This window comes from Physeter macrocephalus, chromosome 6 (assembly GCF_002837175.3).
Source record: "Physeter macrocephalus isolate SW-GA chromosome 6, ASM283717v5, whole genome shotgun sequence".
In the NCBI taxonomy this organism is placed as follows: domain Eukaryota; kingdom Metazoa; phylum Chordata; class Mammalia; order Artiodactyla; family Physeteridae; genus Physeter; species Physeter macrocephalus.
Window position 1 is genome coordinate 94,364,728 of NC_041219.1, and position 14,929 is coordinate 94,379,656.

A 14,929-nucleotide genomic window follows, 5' to 3' on the forward strand; every position below is an offset into this window, starting at 1 on the left:
TTACTATAAACAACACCATGCTTGTTCAATGTTCGGTGGATGGCCCAGCTCACACCCAGTTCCCAGTTATCCTCTGTGTCAATGACCCCCATCTCTCCATTTAACTTTAGCACCCACTCTCTAAAGAACACACCCTAGTTGGGAATCACCACTAAAGAATGGCTATACTTCTGTTCCAACATGCCATCTAACCACACCCATCAGTCCGTTCCCTTCTCTTACCCCCATTTCACCTGTTAACGTTTCATCCAAATCTTCAGGCCCTTGCCCACTCCTCCGAAACCACTGTTTTCCTCACCTCCTTTCCACACACAGCCAGAACCCCCTGCTAATCAAATCAATACCTCTTTTACTAGAACTCTCCATTGATTTTCCATCCTTTGTTTCCAGTACAGCAAGCCTGAGTATTCCCCGACCAGGTGAATCACTCAAATTCTGTTCCAGGTGACTGAGCTCTCACAGAGAAAGCTGCTCAACTATTCAGATTGGTATCATTCAAATGTATCGTGACTAACCACCTCAGCCCTCGGTGATCATCAGTAACCCTTTCATTTGTCCTAGTCAGTTCACATCTATATTCCCTAGAGTAGCTCTTCCGAAGTTGGACCACTTTCTTAAGTCCCTTGCTCATCAATCCCTCCATCTTTATCTTTAGCTCTTCCTTCCTCGTAGTGAAACAGAAATCACCAGGTGGGAGCACACTCACCTCTCTCCTCCTCCACCTCAAATGTACCCACTAGAGTACCAACCTTGATCTCACTCATGACTACTTCTGAGGAACCGGGGTCTCTCCTCCTGTCCTCTCTAAGGCCACTGTCTGTGGCCTGTGTCCTAAGTCACAGGCCAAAGCAACCTTCAGAGATGCTGTCTTCCTTCTATATCTTTACCTGCACTTCAGTCTAGCTTCTTCCCCCATGACAAGCAGATCAATTAATCTCACTCCTCAAATAAAATCACCATCATCAAAAATAACAAGAAAAACAAAATCTCCCCTTAGCCTTTTTTCCATTTATAGCTACTTCCCATTTCCTTCTTCCATTTCCTCATCAAATTTCTTGAAACTACATATTTTATAATATAAATATGTACATTTTATATGTTTATGCAATAGAAACAGATGGCAACAGTTTGAGGAGTAGAGATTGAGAAGAATATATATATAATATTATGTGTATGTATGCATATATATTTGTTGTTTATTCCCTAAACCATTGCCATCTGTTTCTAACCAAACTTCTAGACTGAAAATATCCACACTAGGTCACCTATGATCTTATAATTGCTAAATTCAAAGTTTCATTGCTAAGTTCTCTCCCTAATTGACCCAGTAGCATTTAAAACTTTTTTTTTCCCCATAGCATTTATCACCTCTTTGCATTTTATACATTTATTTGTTTAGAACCTTTCTCCCTCCTGTAGGATGTGTTTATGAGGGCAGATACCCTGCTTTTTTGATTCGATGTCTAGAATAGTGCCTGGCATAATAAGTAACCAATGAATTTGTTGAATAAATTGCACCCACCTCCTGGCCAAAATCGATTGGGCCAGAGGTAGGAACCACACCCAACCTGGGTCAACTTCGTTTAAATCTAAGAGTTTAAACTTGGGACCAAGAGTCAAGCCAGTCTCTCTAAGTGGATGTAAACTGATCTTCAGTGTGAAAGGAGAATAAAGCAGATATGAGAGAGAAGTCGAGACAAAAAACATCCTGGTAGAATTCAAGCCCCTGTTTCCATTATCCCAATTATCAAAACAAATTCTACTCTTGGTCTCTGTGAAATATCCCAATACCCGTATAGTAAGTTACCTTTTAAACTTAAACAAATTTAGTCTCTTTTTCTGTTGCTTACTATCAAGAGATTCCTTACTATAATACTGTTCCGTGGTTGATCAGGCTCAAAATAAACATTCTAAAGCCAATGTTCAAAACGAAAAAAAAAAAGGAAAGAAAGAAATGAGGGGAAAAAGTTAAGAGTTCCTGTTCTAATTCCCTGAATGAACAATATGTGTAAATATATGGGCAATGGTTAACTTACTTTAATGAGAATGTGGTGTGATATGGAAGCATTCTCTTTATGATTTACAAACCCTTTATGATATCATACTTAGGTACTACTTATGGGAAAAGAGCTATTTACATGTCTTCTTTAAATAAGATTACACACACAATCATTTTAGATGTAACACCAGTTTTTAAAATTAAGTTTAGAACTAATTTTACGTCATGCTAATATTCCTTAGGCCATAGAAAAGTACACCATTAAACACAGAACAGTTGAAGAACCAGAGCTACAACAGCACATAACTAATTAAGGCTGGAAGGCAAACTGAAATGCATTCTAAACTGGCATTTAGCAATAACAAAGCTCTATATTGGAGTATAGAATTAAATCATTATCTACATTACATTTCATGGGTACTTACCAAACAAACGCTGATGGAACAGAAATTTGCCAGCTATTAGTCCTATGAGAATGGCAAGTAGCCATAGAAGCACCTTCAAAAGCCTCCAGCCAACTTCTCTAGGGTATTTATTTGTTACAAATGAAAAACAGTTTCCAACAACAATAACGTTGGCTTCTGTTTGGCTATGAGAAACTGGGTCCTCCGCAAATATTAAGAAGTTAAAGAAGATCACCAAGTAAGCCACAATCAACCGAGACCAGGGATGCTGGAAATAATAACGAAAGTCTTTACCCATCCTTCAAAACTTCAATTCCGTAGTTTACCTGCATAAGAAAAGATACACAGGGTTAGAGCAGAAAAACAAGTAGTCTCTCTCTTCCTGTTATCTGTTCAGATTTATAACAGCTCAATAGAGAGGAAAAGACCTATTCCTATTTATGGCACCAAGACAAGCCTGAGATTGAGGATAGTAAGATAGTGAGAATGAGGATTGTCCCTTCCCCATCATCTCATCATATCTCTGATCTATGGGGATTTAGGAAAGAAGGAGAGTATTGGAAAGAGTAGGGGGAGAGGGAGGGACATGAGAGGGCAGATCATGGTCCAAAATTGGGATGATGACTGAAATGATAGGTAAAAATCATCTCAGGAGGCAATATACAGCAAAAAAATAATGCAACACTCTTCCTCTTTTAGATTATCATTTTTATGTTACACTCATAATACGTATCATTTAAAAATTAAAGCAATGTAGAGGTAAACTGAGGACACAGTAACAAAATATAAACATCCTCCTGGGCTTCCCTGGTGGCGCAATGGTTAAGAACTCGCCTGCCAATTCTGGAGACAAGGGTTCAAACCCTGGTCCGGGAAAAACCCATGTGCCGTGGAGCAACTAAGCCCATGAGCCCTAGAGCCCGTGCTCTGCAACAAGAGAAGCCACCGCAATGAGAAGCCCGCGCACTGCGCCCGCAACAAGAGAAAACCGCAGGCAGCCATGAAGATCCAACGCAGCCAAAAATAAATAAATGTATTTATTGATTTATTAAAAAAAAAAAAATCCTCCTCTGACCAAAGCCCTCTCCTCAGAGTTAAGGTCCCTTAATAATTCGATGGATATACTTTCAGACCTTTTCTTTTTTTTTCACATTGACAAAAATGTGTGTTGGGGGGGGGGCTTTTACAAAAATGTTCACAGTCTACTTGCCAAATAATTTCAACACAGAATAAGGTTCATGAAATAGCTAAGTCTATGGCAGAGTAGTTGCACGTAGGAGAGCTTGGGCAACTCTGCCTGTAGGAAGTGAAGAGGAAGGGGAAGATTTCACAGAGGAGGACATACCCAAATTGGAGGTTGGGGGATCAGTAGGATTTTTTTTCCCCAGTGAAGAAGGCAAGGATGCTCAGTCTAGGCATATGCAAAGGCACAGAGGCATTGCAAAATATGTGATATGCCTAAAGGGCTAGGCCCTAACGTGGATGTACACTTCGAGTTCAGAAGCTTTCTTAAAATGCTGATGTCCAGGCCCCACCCCCTAAGTCTTGCTCAGCTCTTCTCTCTTTCCTCTTTGGGAGCCAGCCTGCCCATAGGAACACAAGTCTGTCTAGGTCCATCAGGTCTGGGACTGGGTCATTAAGTCTATCTAATTCTGGGGTTCAGTTTTGGTGAGCCCATTTGGTGCTCAGACTAAGCTATAGCTCTTTTTTTCCCAGCAAGAAAGCTGATTAAATCTGGGGTAATAATAATAATAATAATAAAATTCTCATTTTACACGTGGCTAAAAATACAAAGAGCAAGTCACAAACCTGAAGTAACTTGAAGTCAATGGAAGATCTGAGAATAGGCTCCAAGGCTGGCTCCCAAGTGCCAGTCCAGCATTCTGGGCTGATGAATGTCAAGTAAACCCACAATCTAAGCTAATGAAGACTTGGCTTAGCTAGTTTAGAAAAGCTATGTAAACACCCAAAACAACTGGCAGTAAAATTTAGCACAACAAATAGTTACTGTGCCTTGGATTCATAAACCTTCTAAGCAATTTCAAGTCCTTTGTGATCTTCATGAATATTCCAAAATATCTGTTCCCAGCATCTGTAGCCCAGATCACTAAGGAATGGTGATTTTTTTTTTTTTTATGTGAGGTTCATCACTCAAAGACCTGTGTGGTTCTCACACCAAAGAGAGCAGAGAGAGTGGTGAAGAAAAAACACATAATGCATTTTCACAGTATTCAATATGCTAGAATGCCAGAATGGGTCAGCTGTCAATTTGATTTTATGCAACATCTTTGGAAATGTCGAAAGACCACTATTAGAAGAGAATACATAGAAACACCTCAAGGCCAATGAGTCCTGAAGCAGGAATAGTTCCTACATGCCCACCAGAACTGGACAGGGTTGTCAGTTAACAAGTTAACAGGTTTCCACATTGCTTCTCCTACCAGTGCGGAATTCTGGTGTAATTGTCTCACCACCTCCCTTCCTCACCCACACACAAGCAAGGCAGCAGGATTTAGAACACTGACTACATATAACCTTGATTGTTTTTTAAATAAATGCTTTGTGGAGAGTTGGCATATACTTATTTTATTGTTGTTGTTGTTAACTTCAGAACCTTGCTTTGTGGGCTATGTAATGTCCACATGTCCAAACTGAATTACAACATTCAAAAAATTTGGAGACAGCTGTTCCTCTCCAATATTTATCATGTTTCAAGAGAGAGAACTATAGTACTGAACAACAATCCTGCCCTAGTAGAGATCCTAATTCCCACAGCATGCTATGAATGCTACTATCATTCCCATGTTACAAGTAAGAAAACAAAGGAGCAGAGCGGGGGCTGCCTACTTAATTTGCATATCTAGCAGGTGGAAGAGCCAGCACTTCAATCAAAATCCATTCCTAGCCCTTGATCTAATATACCGCAACGAAGCCGGAAGTTTGTTCCAATAAATAGTTCCCTTCGTGTTTACAGCTTAGTCTTCATCTCCCCTAACTAGATTCAGTGACTTAGACACTAGCTTAGTGAACAGGATCATTTGGTCTTTTTATCTTATGCTAAATGTGGTTATTTATTCTTGCCTCATACTCTAAAGGGGAAGCGATGTCTCCTAGAGGGTCCCAAATTTCCAAACCTACATCATAGCTTAAACAACACCTGTGCTTATCTCCACTTCCTGACTTCATACACAAGGTTGCCAAAAGTTTGCCAAGTGATCTCGGCCTGTTATCCAGAGCACCAAAACTGCTTTCCTCTCTGTAGTTCCCATAAAGCATCCTGATGATCAATACAACCATTTGGTGACTCTAATGCTAATAATCCAGGATTGAGGTTGTTCAAATTGACAATGCTCCACTGTGTACACAGTCTAAAAATTTTTTTAAATTCAATTCTGCTACCACAGTTGAGCTTTTATCATAAATAAATGTGCTTTTAGCTTAGCTCTTAGCAGATCATAGTGAAATGATCTGTTTTTTATGTGTTTGTCTCCCTCACTAGAACACAAAGTCCCCAGAGGAGGGGCTGTTTACTTTCAGAGCAAGCAAAGTGGTGGGCTCATAGTGGGTAATCGGTAAGCACCTAGTGGATAAGCTGAGCGGAGATCAGTCCCCTCATTTGGGTGAGATGAGAAGGCAGAGCAATCTGCCATTCCTTCCACTAAGGGAAGAGAAGAACAGCTGAGTCCAAAGACTGCAAGGATGACTCAGCCAGGAACAAACACTGACACACCCCATGCCCACCCCTACAGTTACTATGTCATTTCAGCCCCAGGTTCTGCACTGTTATCATTATTACTAAGGCTAACATTTATTCAGCACTTAACCATACAGCCGACACTATGCTAATGAGCTTTACAGACATCTCATTTCAATTTCATAGCAGTCCAATGAAGAGATAATCTATTGTAAGCAATGTTGAAACTGAGTTTAGTAACTTGCATGACAGAACAAAACAAGCCTATGCCACAGCCAGCATTCAAATCCAAGCTACGTGGCTTCAACATTCTACGCTACATCTTCCCCACGCGAAGACATAAATTCCAAAATCTTGCCCTTTTCATGTTGTTTAGAAAGTTCCTAATAATAAAGCCCACGGATATAAAAGATTCAAAGTACTTGTAGGATAAATGAGTCTACTATTACTATTCAAACTGACTTGGTAGCATGATCAGAAAGAACTGGGATTCTTCGAATGTTTTCCTTCTCCTTTGAACATCAGTATAAGTAGTTGAGTCGATCTGACTGTCCTTTTGCAATGCATCACTGATATTCATTCTGTGATTTTCCACCTCTGCTTAGGGAGAACACTGCACCTCTGAGAACTAGACTAATTCACACCATTCAATTCTCTCTCCTGATAATATCATCATTAGGTAGATGCCACCATCAATACCTTGGAAGCCTCTGCTTTTTCACATAATAGCAGTGACAAAGATGATGGTTAACTACAGGCTGAAACTTTATATACTGTCTGATAATCCATAGGCCTTCAGTCATGGTTTCCAACTCTAGAGGGACTAATATTTAGAGTAGATATTAGAAACGTCATGCATTTTACTACAAGCCAGTATTTCACCTGGTACTAAAGGCTAAGAATGGAAAAATGGAAGGTAGGGTAATTACACTCAAGTTGGGAAGATCAGCTGAGCAAAGGCACAGGAAGGGCTATCTGGGACAGGCACAGAGATGTATCAGTAGTTCTGTGTGGCTGGAACATAGAGCACTTGGGAGTATCCTGGGAGAGTTAAGGATAATTTGGGGCCAGTTCAAGGAAGATTATTCAAAAGTACTGTTCTGTATTTTACTGAGTAGACACTACGGATTCAAAGTTTTCAGATCCGAAGAGCAGTACAATTGTTTGGAGCAGGGTTTTAAAAAGATTTCTCTGCCAGCTTGGAAAATGATCCACTGGTATGAGGCATGATGAAAATGGCGAGACTAGTCTGGAGGCACCTCCAATGGTTTATGTAAAAGATAAGCAGGTCCTGGACCTGGACAACATCGACACCCTAATAATTGTAATAATTTGTTTGATTACACCAAGAGTACCCTGCCTTCCTTACTTATCAGGATTTTTACAAATAAGCGAAAATACTCAAGGACTTCAGGAGTATGAATTTCATGTTTCCTCAGCAGGAACCCTGGGTCAGGTGATAACTTTTTGCATAATGACAAGTATCATCAAGATAGAGCATATCACTTCTATTTTAAAAAATTTATGAATGCGTATGGTAAAGTCCTTGAAGAACTAATAAAATATGCTATACAAAAGACATTGTTACTAGCCAAGTAAAATTCCCTCAAAGCCCAGCTCTGCTAACGTAGGTCTTAGCATCTAGTGATACCTAACCAGGTAATAACGTCATTTTCATTGTGGAGCACTATTCTAGGATAAAAAAAAGAATTTCTCCAAATTTTTTGAAGCTCCTTGGTATTTATGTCTGAAAATTCACCTGTAACCCTTCTTAGCTCTTGTCAAAGGGCTTATTAAAGATGACTGCGCCTGTACTCTTCCAAGAGTGTGAAATTTATTCCAGCACCTTGAGTGTTATTTCCTAAATAATAATGTTTAAAAAGACTTCTTGTGCTTTATTTTTTGCAGTATGCACTTTGTGCAGCAGACAGCTGTGTTTTGGACACTTCTTGGCTGTATTAGTACAAGACAAAGTTAAAGGCTATTTTCTTCAGTTACCTAGCTATAGTATTATGCTAATGTATGTAAAGTTCTTTGCAGTTAACAGAACACGTTTTACAATCATTTCATTTAATCCCTAGGAAATCATCGCTTTTAAAATTGCCTATAAAAAGGGCAGACAGAACTTTAAATTATTTAATACTGTTTCCTTAACAGATAAATAATGATAGCTTATGTTTATATCACATTTTACCTCTTAGTGTTCTTAATGGGTGAAATCACACCTTTAGAATGACTTTATAGAAATGATCAAAGGAATCAGGAAGGCAAAACAAATGGCGGTGGGAGGAATATGGTCCAGGTCTACTTGACTCTGCTACTCACTAGCTCCGTGACCTTGAGGGCATCCCTAACCGCCCTGAGATTCCATTTCTTCACCAGCAGAACCCTAATGCAAGTACTTTCCTCATAGGGTTGTAGTGAAGACTAAAGGAGATTTCATTTGTAAAGTGCCTGGTCACTTTCAGGAACTTCCTACCCTGAGGACCACTATTAAAATACAAGTGTCTCTTGGTCATTCCCATTAAACATGAGCATGAAAATAATATCAACTCTATATTACATTTACTGAGTGCTTTTCACATGCTATTCTCAGTGTCAAAGGATTTTAATATAACAACATAGAGGATGAATATCATCCTTATTTTACAAATATTGAAAATGAGGCTCAGAGAGGTCAAGCTACTTGTCTAAAATCATACACAGAAAGTGGTGAAGTCCACTTTTTGTTAATTCCACACCAATTCCATAATTTCGTCATTCATTTGTTCACTATTTACCAATTGTCTATCTGTGCCAGGCACTGGCCTATGTGGGAAGGTTACTAACAGACCACACCCCTGTTGCCTTGCATCTTAGAGTCTCAACTGAGGGAAACAGACATTAAACAGCGAAAAATGAAACACACAGTATTTTAGAAAGTTATAAGTTGCTGGAGAAAATTAAAACAGGAGAAAGTTAATAGGGGGTGTCAGGAGTGAGGGAAGTTGAAGAAGCCCTCACTACAAGGTGACAATTGCCCAGGCGTGAAAGAAGGAAGCGAGGCAAGCAGATATCTGGGGAAAGAGTGATCCAGACAGAGGGAACTCCCAATTGTGAAGGCCTGCGCTGGGTGCATGATTAGTGCATTTAAGGAACAGCCAGGAGTCTAGTGTGACTGGACAGAGTGTGGGTGCAGAGGAGTATGAAAGGACTAGAGGTCTGGGAGGCAGCATCACCATCAGGCCTTGAGGCCATCCTACCATGTGGGCTTCACCCTGTGGGAGATGGGAAGCAGAGAGTGATGCAATCTGACCACTCTGCCTGATGCTTGGAAATTTATCAGATTCTGGATACATTTAAAAAGAAGAGATGACAAGATGTACTGATAGACTGGATGTGGACATGGCCTGGCAAACCCCAGAATGGATTTGCCATTTCCTGAGATGGGAATGCATTTCCTGAGATGAACACTGTTGGAGCAGACAGGCAACATAATAACAACTAACATTTTGTAGTGCTTTTTATGTGTTGGGCTCTTGGCAAGCATTTTTCATGCATTATCGGAATTAACATTTAGACCAAACCTTCGGATGTACCAGTGAAGAAATAGAGATTTTAAAAGGTTATAATTTGCCCAAGGTCATACAGCTACCAACTGGCAGAAGCAGAGAGAACTACCTCTTTATTATTACCCCAAAGTCAATACTCTTAATTACTGTGTATTCCCTACCCTGAAAAGTATAACACCTAATAAACTTCCAATGCGGAGGGAGCAAGGGTAAGAATTAGGTGATGATGTGCACCTAGTAGGCACCCAATAAATCTTTGCTGATGGATGAGTAAATGAAAAACTGTGTGATGACGGCTGGATAACAGACCAGCCTTGGGTGAGAAAAAAGCACTGAATATTCCATTCCAGACAGAACAGACTCTGGATAATGGAATATCCAAGTCTGTAAAATAAGAAATGTCAGAAGGTGAGAAAACCAAATATATATTTGCCTGGACCAGTCCTGAGGTAAGGATAGGTCTTAGTTTACTATCTTGAATTGTTAGGTGAAAAGGCAGGCAGGCATGAGGGGATGACACACAGTATTTTTACGTAATGCAAGTGCTTAATACAGGTTTTAAAAATACAAACAGCCGTAATAACAGAAGTAAAATTGGAACTTCTTACTTTTAGTCCAATGCAAGAGACCACACAGCCTTTTAAATAAAAATCAACCTTTTAAGTCAATCAATGAAACCACCGTAAGTGGCTCTGTACAAATACCAGGATTGTATTTGTGGTACCCTAGCTAATTTAGAGGATCGCATCCATAAATCACTTCCTAGACTCTCTCTTCACATAGTTTCAACCTTTAAATTATGTTCTTCCCTTGCTATTGTCCTTCAGTCTTTGGGATAACAAAGCACTGAACCAATGCAAGTGTTTAAAATAGAAAACATGAAAGCAAAGCAGCTCTGGGGTTCTCTCTGAACTAACACATTAGCCAACTTCCCATCAAAATGGCAAAATTTTGATCAAAATGTCCTTTTCATGTCCTAAAGTTGAAAAATAATCACCAATGAAGTCTTTAAAAATATTTAGACTTCCTTTTCATTACATGTGTTGATGATAAAACATTAATTGCCATGATCATATTCTAAACACAACACCAAATAAAGTAACAGTTAATGAATAAAATAAAATTCATTCATATCTGAAATTGCTTTTAATTGACTGACAGTTTTAAGAAGCAAATTAAATACAACAAACAAGTACTGGTTTCTGATCACAAGGATCAGGTGAAGGTGGGATGGGGTGGGAATAAATATCTGAGTCAAAATGTCAAAATCCATAATTACCTTTTAAGTACAAAGATTGGGGGAGAAGGAATAGAGTTAGAAAGTATAAGCATGGCAAAAATTCAATACTTTACAACAAAAATTGCTTTTACAGGGATTCTACTACACTTGACATTCAATAAATTGGAAGAACTTTTTTTCTGAAGACAAAACAAAACCCTGAAATCTTCCTGGAAGTCCTTCTCTGGATTTCAAACAACATATCATTTATAACTAGGGGGAAAATACATTTATTCAACATATTTTTACTCGAAAAAAAAATGTTGTTCATGAGACTTTTACCTACACATAAATACTAAAATAAGCATGTGATGTTTACTAGCATCTCTCTCTCATACACGTACACTCGCTTATTGTTCCACAGAGAGTAGAATGAATAAGGGCAGCCAAAGTGGACCCACGAGTCAAACACACTTGTGGGCCTCTGGCATTTTCAAAAGTAGGACTCGACAAATAGCTTTATTAATCACGATGAAGACAGTAAACACCCAAACACTGAAGTTCTGTGGGGTTTGGAGGGGTTTGTTTTTTAAGGCGAACACTCTTGAACTACAACCTGTTAATTTAATTAACGAACAATACTGGGGCTTTTACTCTGTTCTCATCCTAGGAACCCCTGAAGCGAGGAAAGTTCACCGTCCGTCCTGGCGACGATCCTCACCCTCGGATCCCGGTAGTTTGAGGGTCCCCCGCCCCCCACGCCGCCCCGAGCCCCGAGCCCTCCCCTAGCCCTCCTCCTCCTCCTTTTGCTGGAGGGCAGGTGCGCGCCCCCCTCCCGGGCACTGCACGGCCCCTATGCGCGCCGACCCCGGGAAGGGAGGAGAGGAGTCGCTGGGCAGCGGGCCGCGAGACGCGGCCGGGGCCGCAGTCGCGGGCAGGACGAGGAGGCGGCGCGGCTGAGGGCGGCCGGACCGGGAGGGCTCCGCCGCAGCGGGACCGAGCGGCGGGGGAGGCGCGCCGGGCGCCCGGGCCGCGTACTCACCAAGGGGGCCGCGCGGGCTCGGGGCGTCCGCACTCGGGAGACCCGGTGGAGCGCAGCCCTCCGCCGCGCCCGCGGCCTCGCTGGAAAGCGCGGCGAGACGGGCCGGCGGCGTCGCTGCCACCGCAGCTGTCACCGAGCTATAAATACCGGCTCGGCCCACACCCGTCGCCGCCTACGCCGGGGGCCCTCCGCAAAGTCCGCCGGCCGCGGGCCGGGCAGCGGGAGCGCGAGGGCGACAGCGCCGCGCAGACTGCGCCGGCTCCAGCTGTGCGGCAGCTTCCGCAGCTGGGGGCATGGCCTCCCGCCGCCCCCGCCCCTGCCCTCCCGCTCCCTCCCCTCGGGCCCGCGCCGCTGCCCGACTCCAGCCCGCGGGTCGTGCGCCGCAGCCGAGCTGCCCGGGCCGGTCCCTCTGCAGAGCCGGTGGCGGCGGCGGCGGCGGGCGGGGGCCGACTTCGGTACCCGGAGGGGTAGGGGGTAGCGGCCGGGGGCGGCAGGGCTTCAGCCGAGCCTGTCAACAGCAGCCCCTTCTTCGCGGGGGGAATCGGCCGACTTCTTATAAAACCCACCATCCTGCGGGCAACCAATGAGGTTCCCAGGTGGAATGTCCTCTAAGAGCTGCAAACTTTCTAACGCGGTCGGGTCACAGGGCATCCTTCCTGCTTTTGTCTATTGGTGGCGTGGAGGGCTGGGGGTGGGAAGAGACAGAGCCCGCGACGATCTGAGAAGTCTGAAACTTACTTTCCAGCCTGTCTGACTTACACAAAACATATGCTAATATATTCACACATGTACACACTTTTATATGCACAAACACATTCATACACACTTAGAAGTGAGCTGCATATGTATACACACATATATAAATGCATACATGCATTTATGCACACATATATACGGAAGCACACAGGAGCACAATTTTTAACCTTTTTGCAGCCTGAAGCTCTCAATAAACTATCATTCTGTAGTGCTTAGGTGATTCCTTTGCAGTATGCAGGAGGAAGACCCTCTGATCACATTTAACAGGTTCCTTTCTTCCTGTTGTAGCGTCTTTTCCATCATGTATGTGTGTGGCCTTGTTTCCATCCACACCCAATAACAACTGCTACCTCAATTTACAGGTTGTTTATAATGTATTAAAAACTGCTATCCGGCATACTGATATTCCATGCTAACAGAAGTGACCTAGTTTGTATAGTCAAATGGAAAATGGGATAATTCATATCTACTTAACAGTAGCAAACTTAGGAGGAGAAGAGCCTCTCTCCTGGCCTGGCAGCATGATTCAGGAATAAATTGGGTAGCAACGGGGAGAGCTCAGATGTCAGCAGATTTTGAGATGGTATAGAGAGAGCCATTCCCAAGTCCTGCAGTGTAGCTAGTGTACACAGGGATCATTGGGAGTCCACTGCCATACTTCTCACTAGTTTGACATTTGTCCTACTTCTAAGAATGACCACATATATCTACATTGTAGTCACGGTTTGTGATCATCTTATGGAACTCTCAGCATAGTGAAGCTTTCACAAGTTTTCCCAGAAAGAGTTATTTCCTGTGCTAGGACTTTGTACATTTTACTGTGATATTTCTTACATTTGCTGTACTTTTTTACAACTTCTTTTTCTCCCCCACTAAACAATAAACTCTTTGAGGGCAGAGACTAAATCTTACTCACCATTGCATCCTCAATACCTAACGTAATGAGTTATAGTAATGTCTCAATAAATAGCAGATTAATTCCACAATTTAACTATTAGAGTCTACTGTGCTTTTGTAACTATAATCAGGATTATTTTACAAAAAATTATTAAACAATGTAACTAATTAACATGAGTTCCATATGCTATATATATATTTTTTTAACTATAGATTTACAATATTATATTACTTTCAGATGTGCAGCATAGTGATTCAGTATTTTTATAGATTATATTCCAGTCAAAGTTATTATTAGATAATGGCTATATTTCCCTGTGATGTACAATATATATTTGTAGCTTATTTTATACATAGTAGTTTGTAGCTCTTAATTCCCTACCCAATGTTGCCCCTCCCCCCACCCCTCTCCCCACTGGTAACCAGTCGTTTTTTCTCTATATCCATGAGTCTTTGTTATATTCATCCATTTGCTTTATTTTTTAAATTCCATGTATAAGTGATAACATACAATATTTGTCTTTGTCTGACTTATTTCACAAAACATAATACCCTTCCAGGTCCACCCATATTGTTGCAAATGGCAGAATTTTATTCTTTTTTATAGCTGAGTAGTATTCCATTATATATATATATATATATATATATATATATATACACACACATACTACATCTTCTTTACCTGTTGATGGACACTTAGGTTGCTTCCATATCTTGGCTATTGTAAATAATACTGCAATGAACATTGAGGTGCATGTATCTTTTCAAATTTGTGTTTTTGTTTTCTTCAGATATATACCCAGGAGTGGGATTACTGGATCATATGGTAGTTTTATTTTTTGTTTTTTGAGGAACCTCCATAATGTTTACCATAGTGGCTGCACCGATTTACATTCCCACTGACAGTGTACTAGGGTTTCCTTTTCTCCACCTCTTCATCACATGCTATATTTTCCTTATATCTTCATTTAAAGCAAAGAATCTTCAATCAGTTAAAACTGGAAAATATTAAAGCTTCAAAAATTATGCAGCATAATACTGAGGCCTGTGGGTTCTTAACTATCACCCCCTCCCCCACAAAAAACAAAACAAAGCAAAACAAAAGACACTTTTCCTATCCCTGAAAGACAGTGTGTACAACACATTGTATTTCAAAGGATATTGGGGTAAAAATCACTGAGCAGCTTCTCTTCTGTCTACTTGAAAGATAGAACTCACTCCACTCCATGACTGGTTGAATTACTCTGGTATCTACTAGAATGAATTTCAGTTAATCAGAACTGAAATGTCTGGCCTCGGTTACATGGTGCTCATTACCCTACATTTAGATCCCTGCCTTCTTAACTTATGGTCTGGCTTCCTTTAAT

The 14,929-nt window shown here is 41.2% G+C and overlaps 1 protein-coding gene across 14 annotated transcripts in view; it reads right to left on the reverse strand.

The window, feature by feature from the left end:
* Positions 1-12,177, reverse strand: part of TMEM117 (transmembrane protein 117) — a 555,808-nt gene extending 543,631 nt beyond the window's left edge. For 4 of the 14 annotated variants that reach the window (XM_028491412.2, XM_028491415.2, XM_028491414.2 and 1 more), the window contains exons 1-2: positions 11,910-12,093; positions 2,425-2,729 (exon numbers count right to left, since the gene is read on the reverse strand). In XM_028491412.2, coding sequence (XP_028347213.1) covers positions 2,425-2,701 — 277 coding nt within the window. In that variant the 5' untranslated portion in view covers positions 2,702-2,729; positions 11,910-12,093. Of the gene's footprint in view, positions 1-2,424; positions 2,730-11,909 lie in introns of those variants that run through there. The other 10 variants (XM_028491416.2, XM_028491419.2, XM_024122878.1 and 7 more) reach the window with 9 other exon arrangements.
* Positions 12,178-14,929: the final 2,752 nt, after the last annotated feature.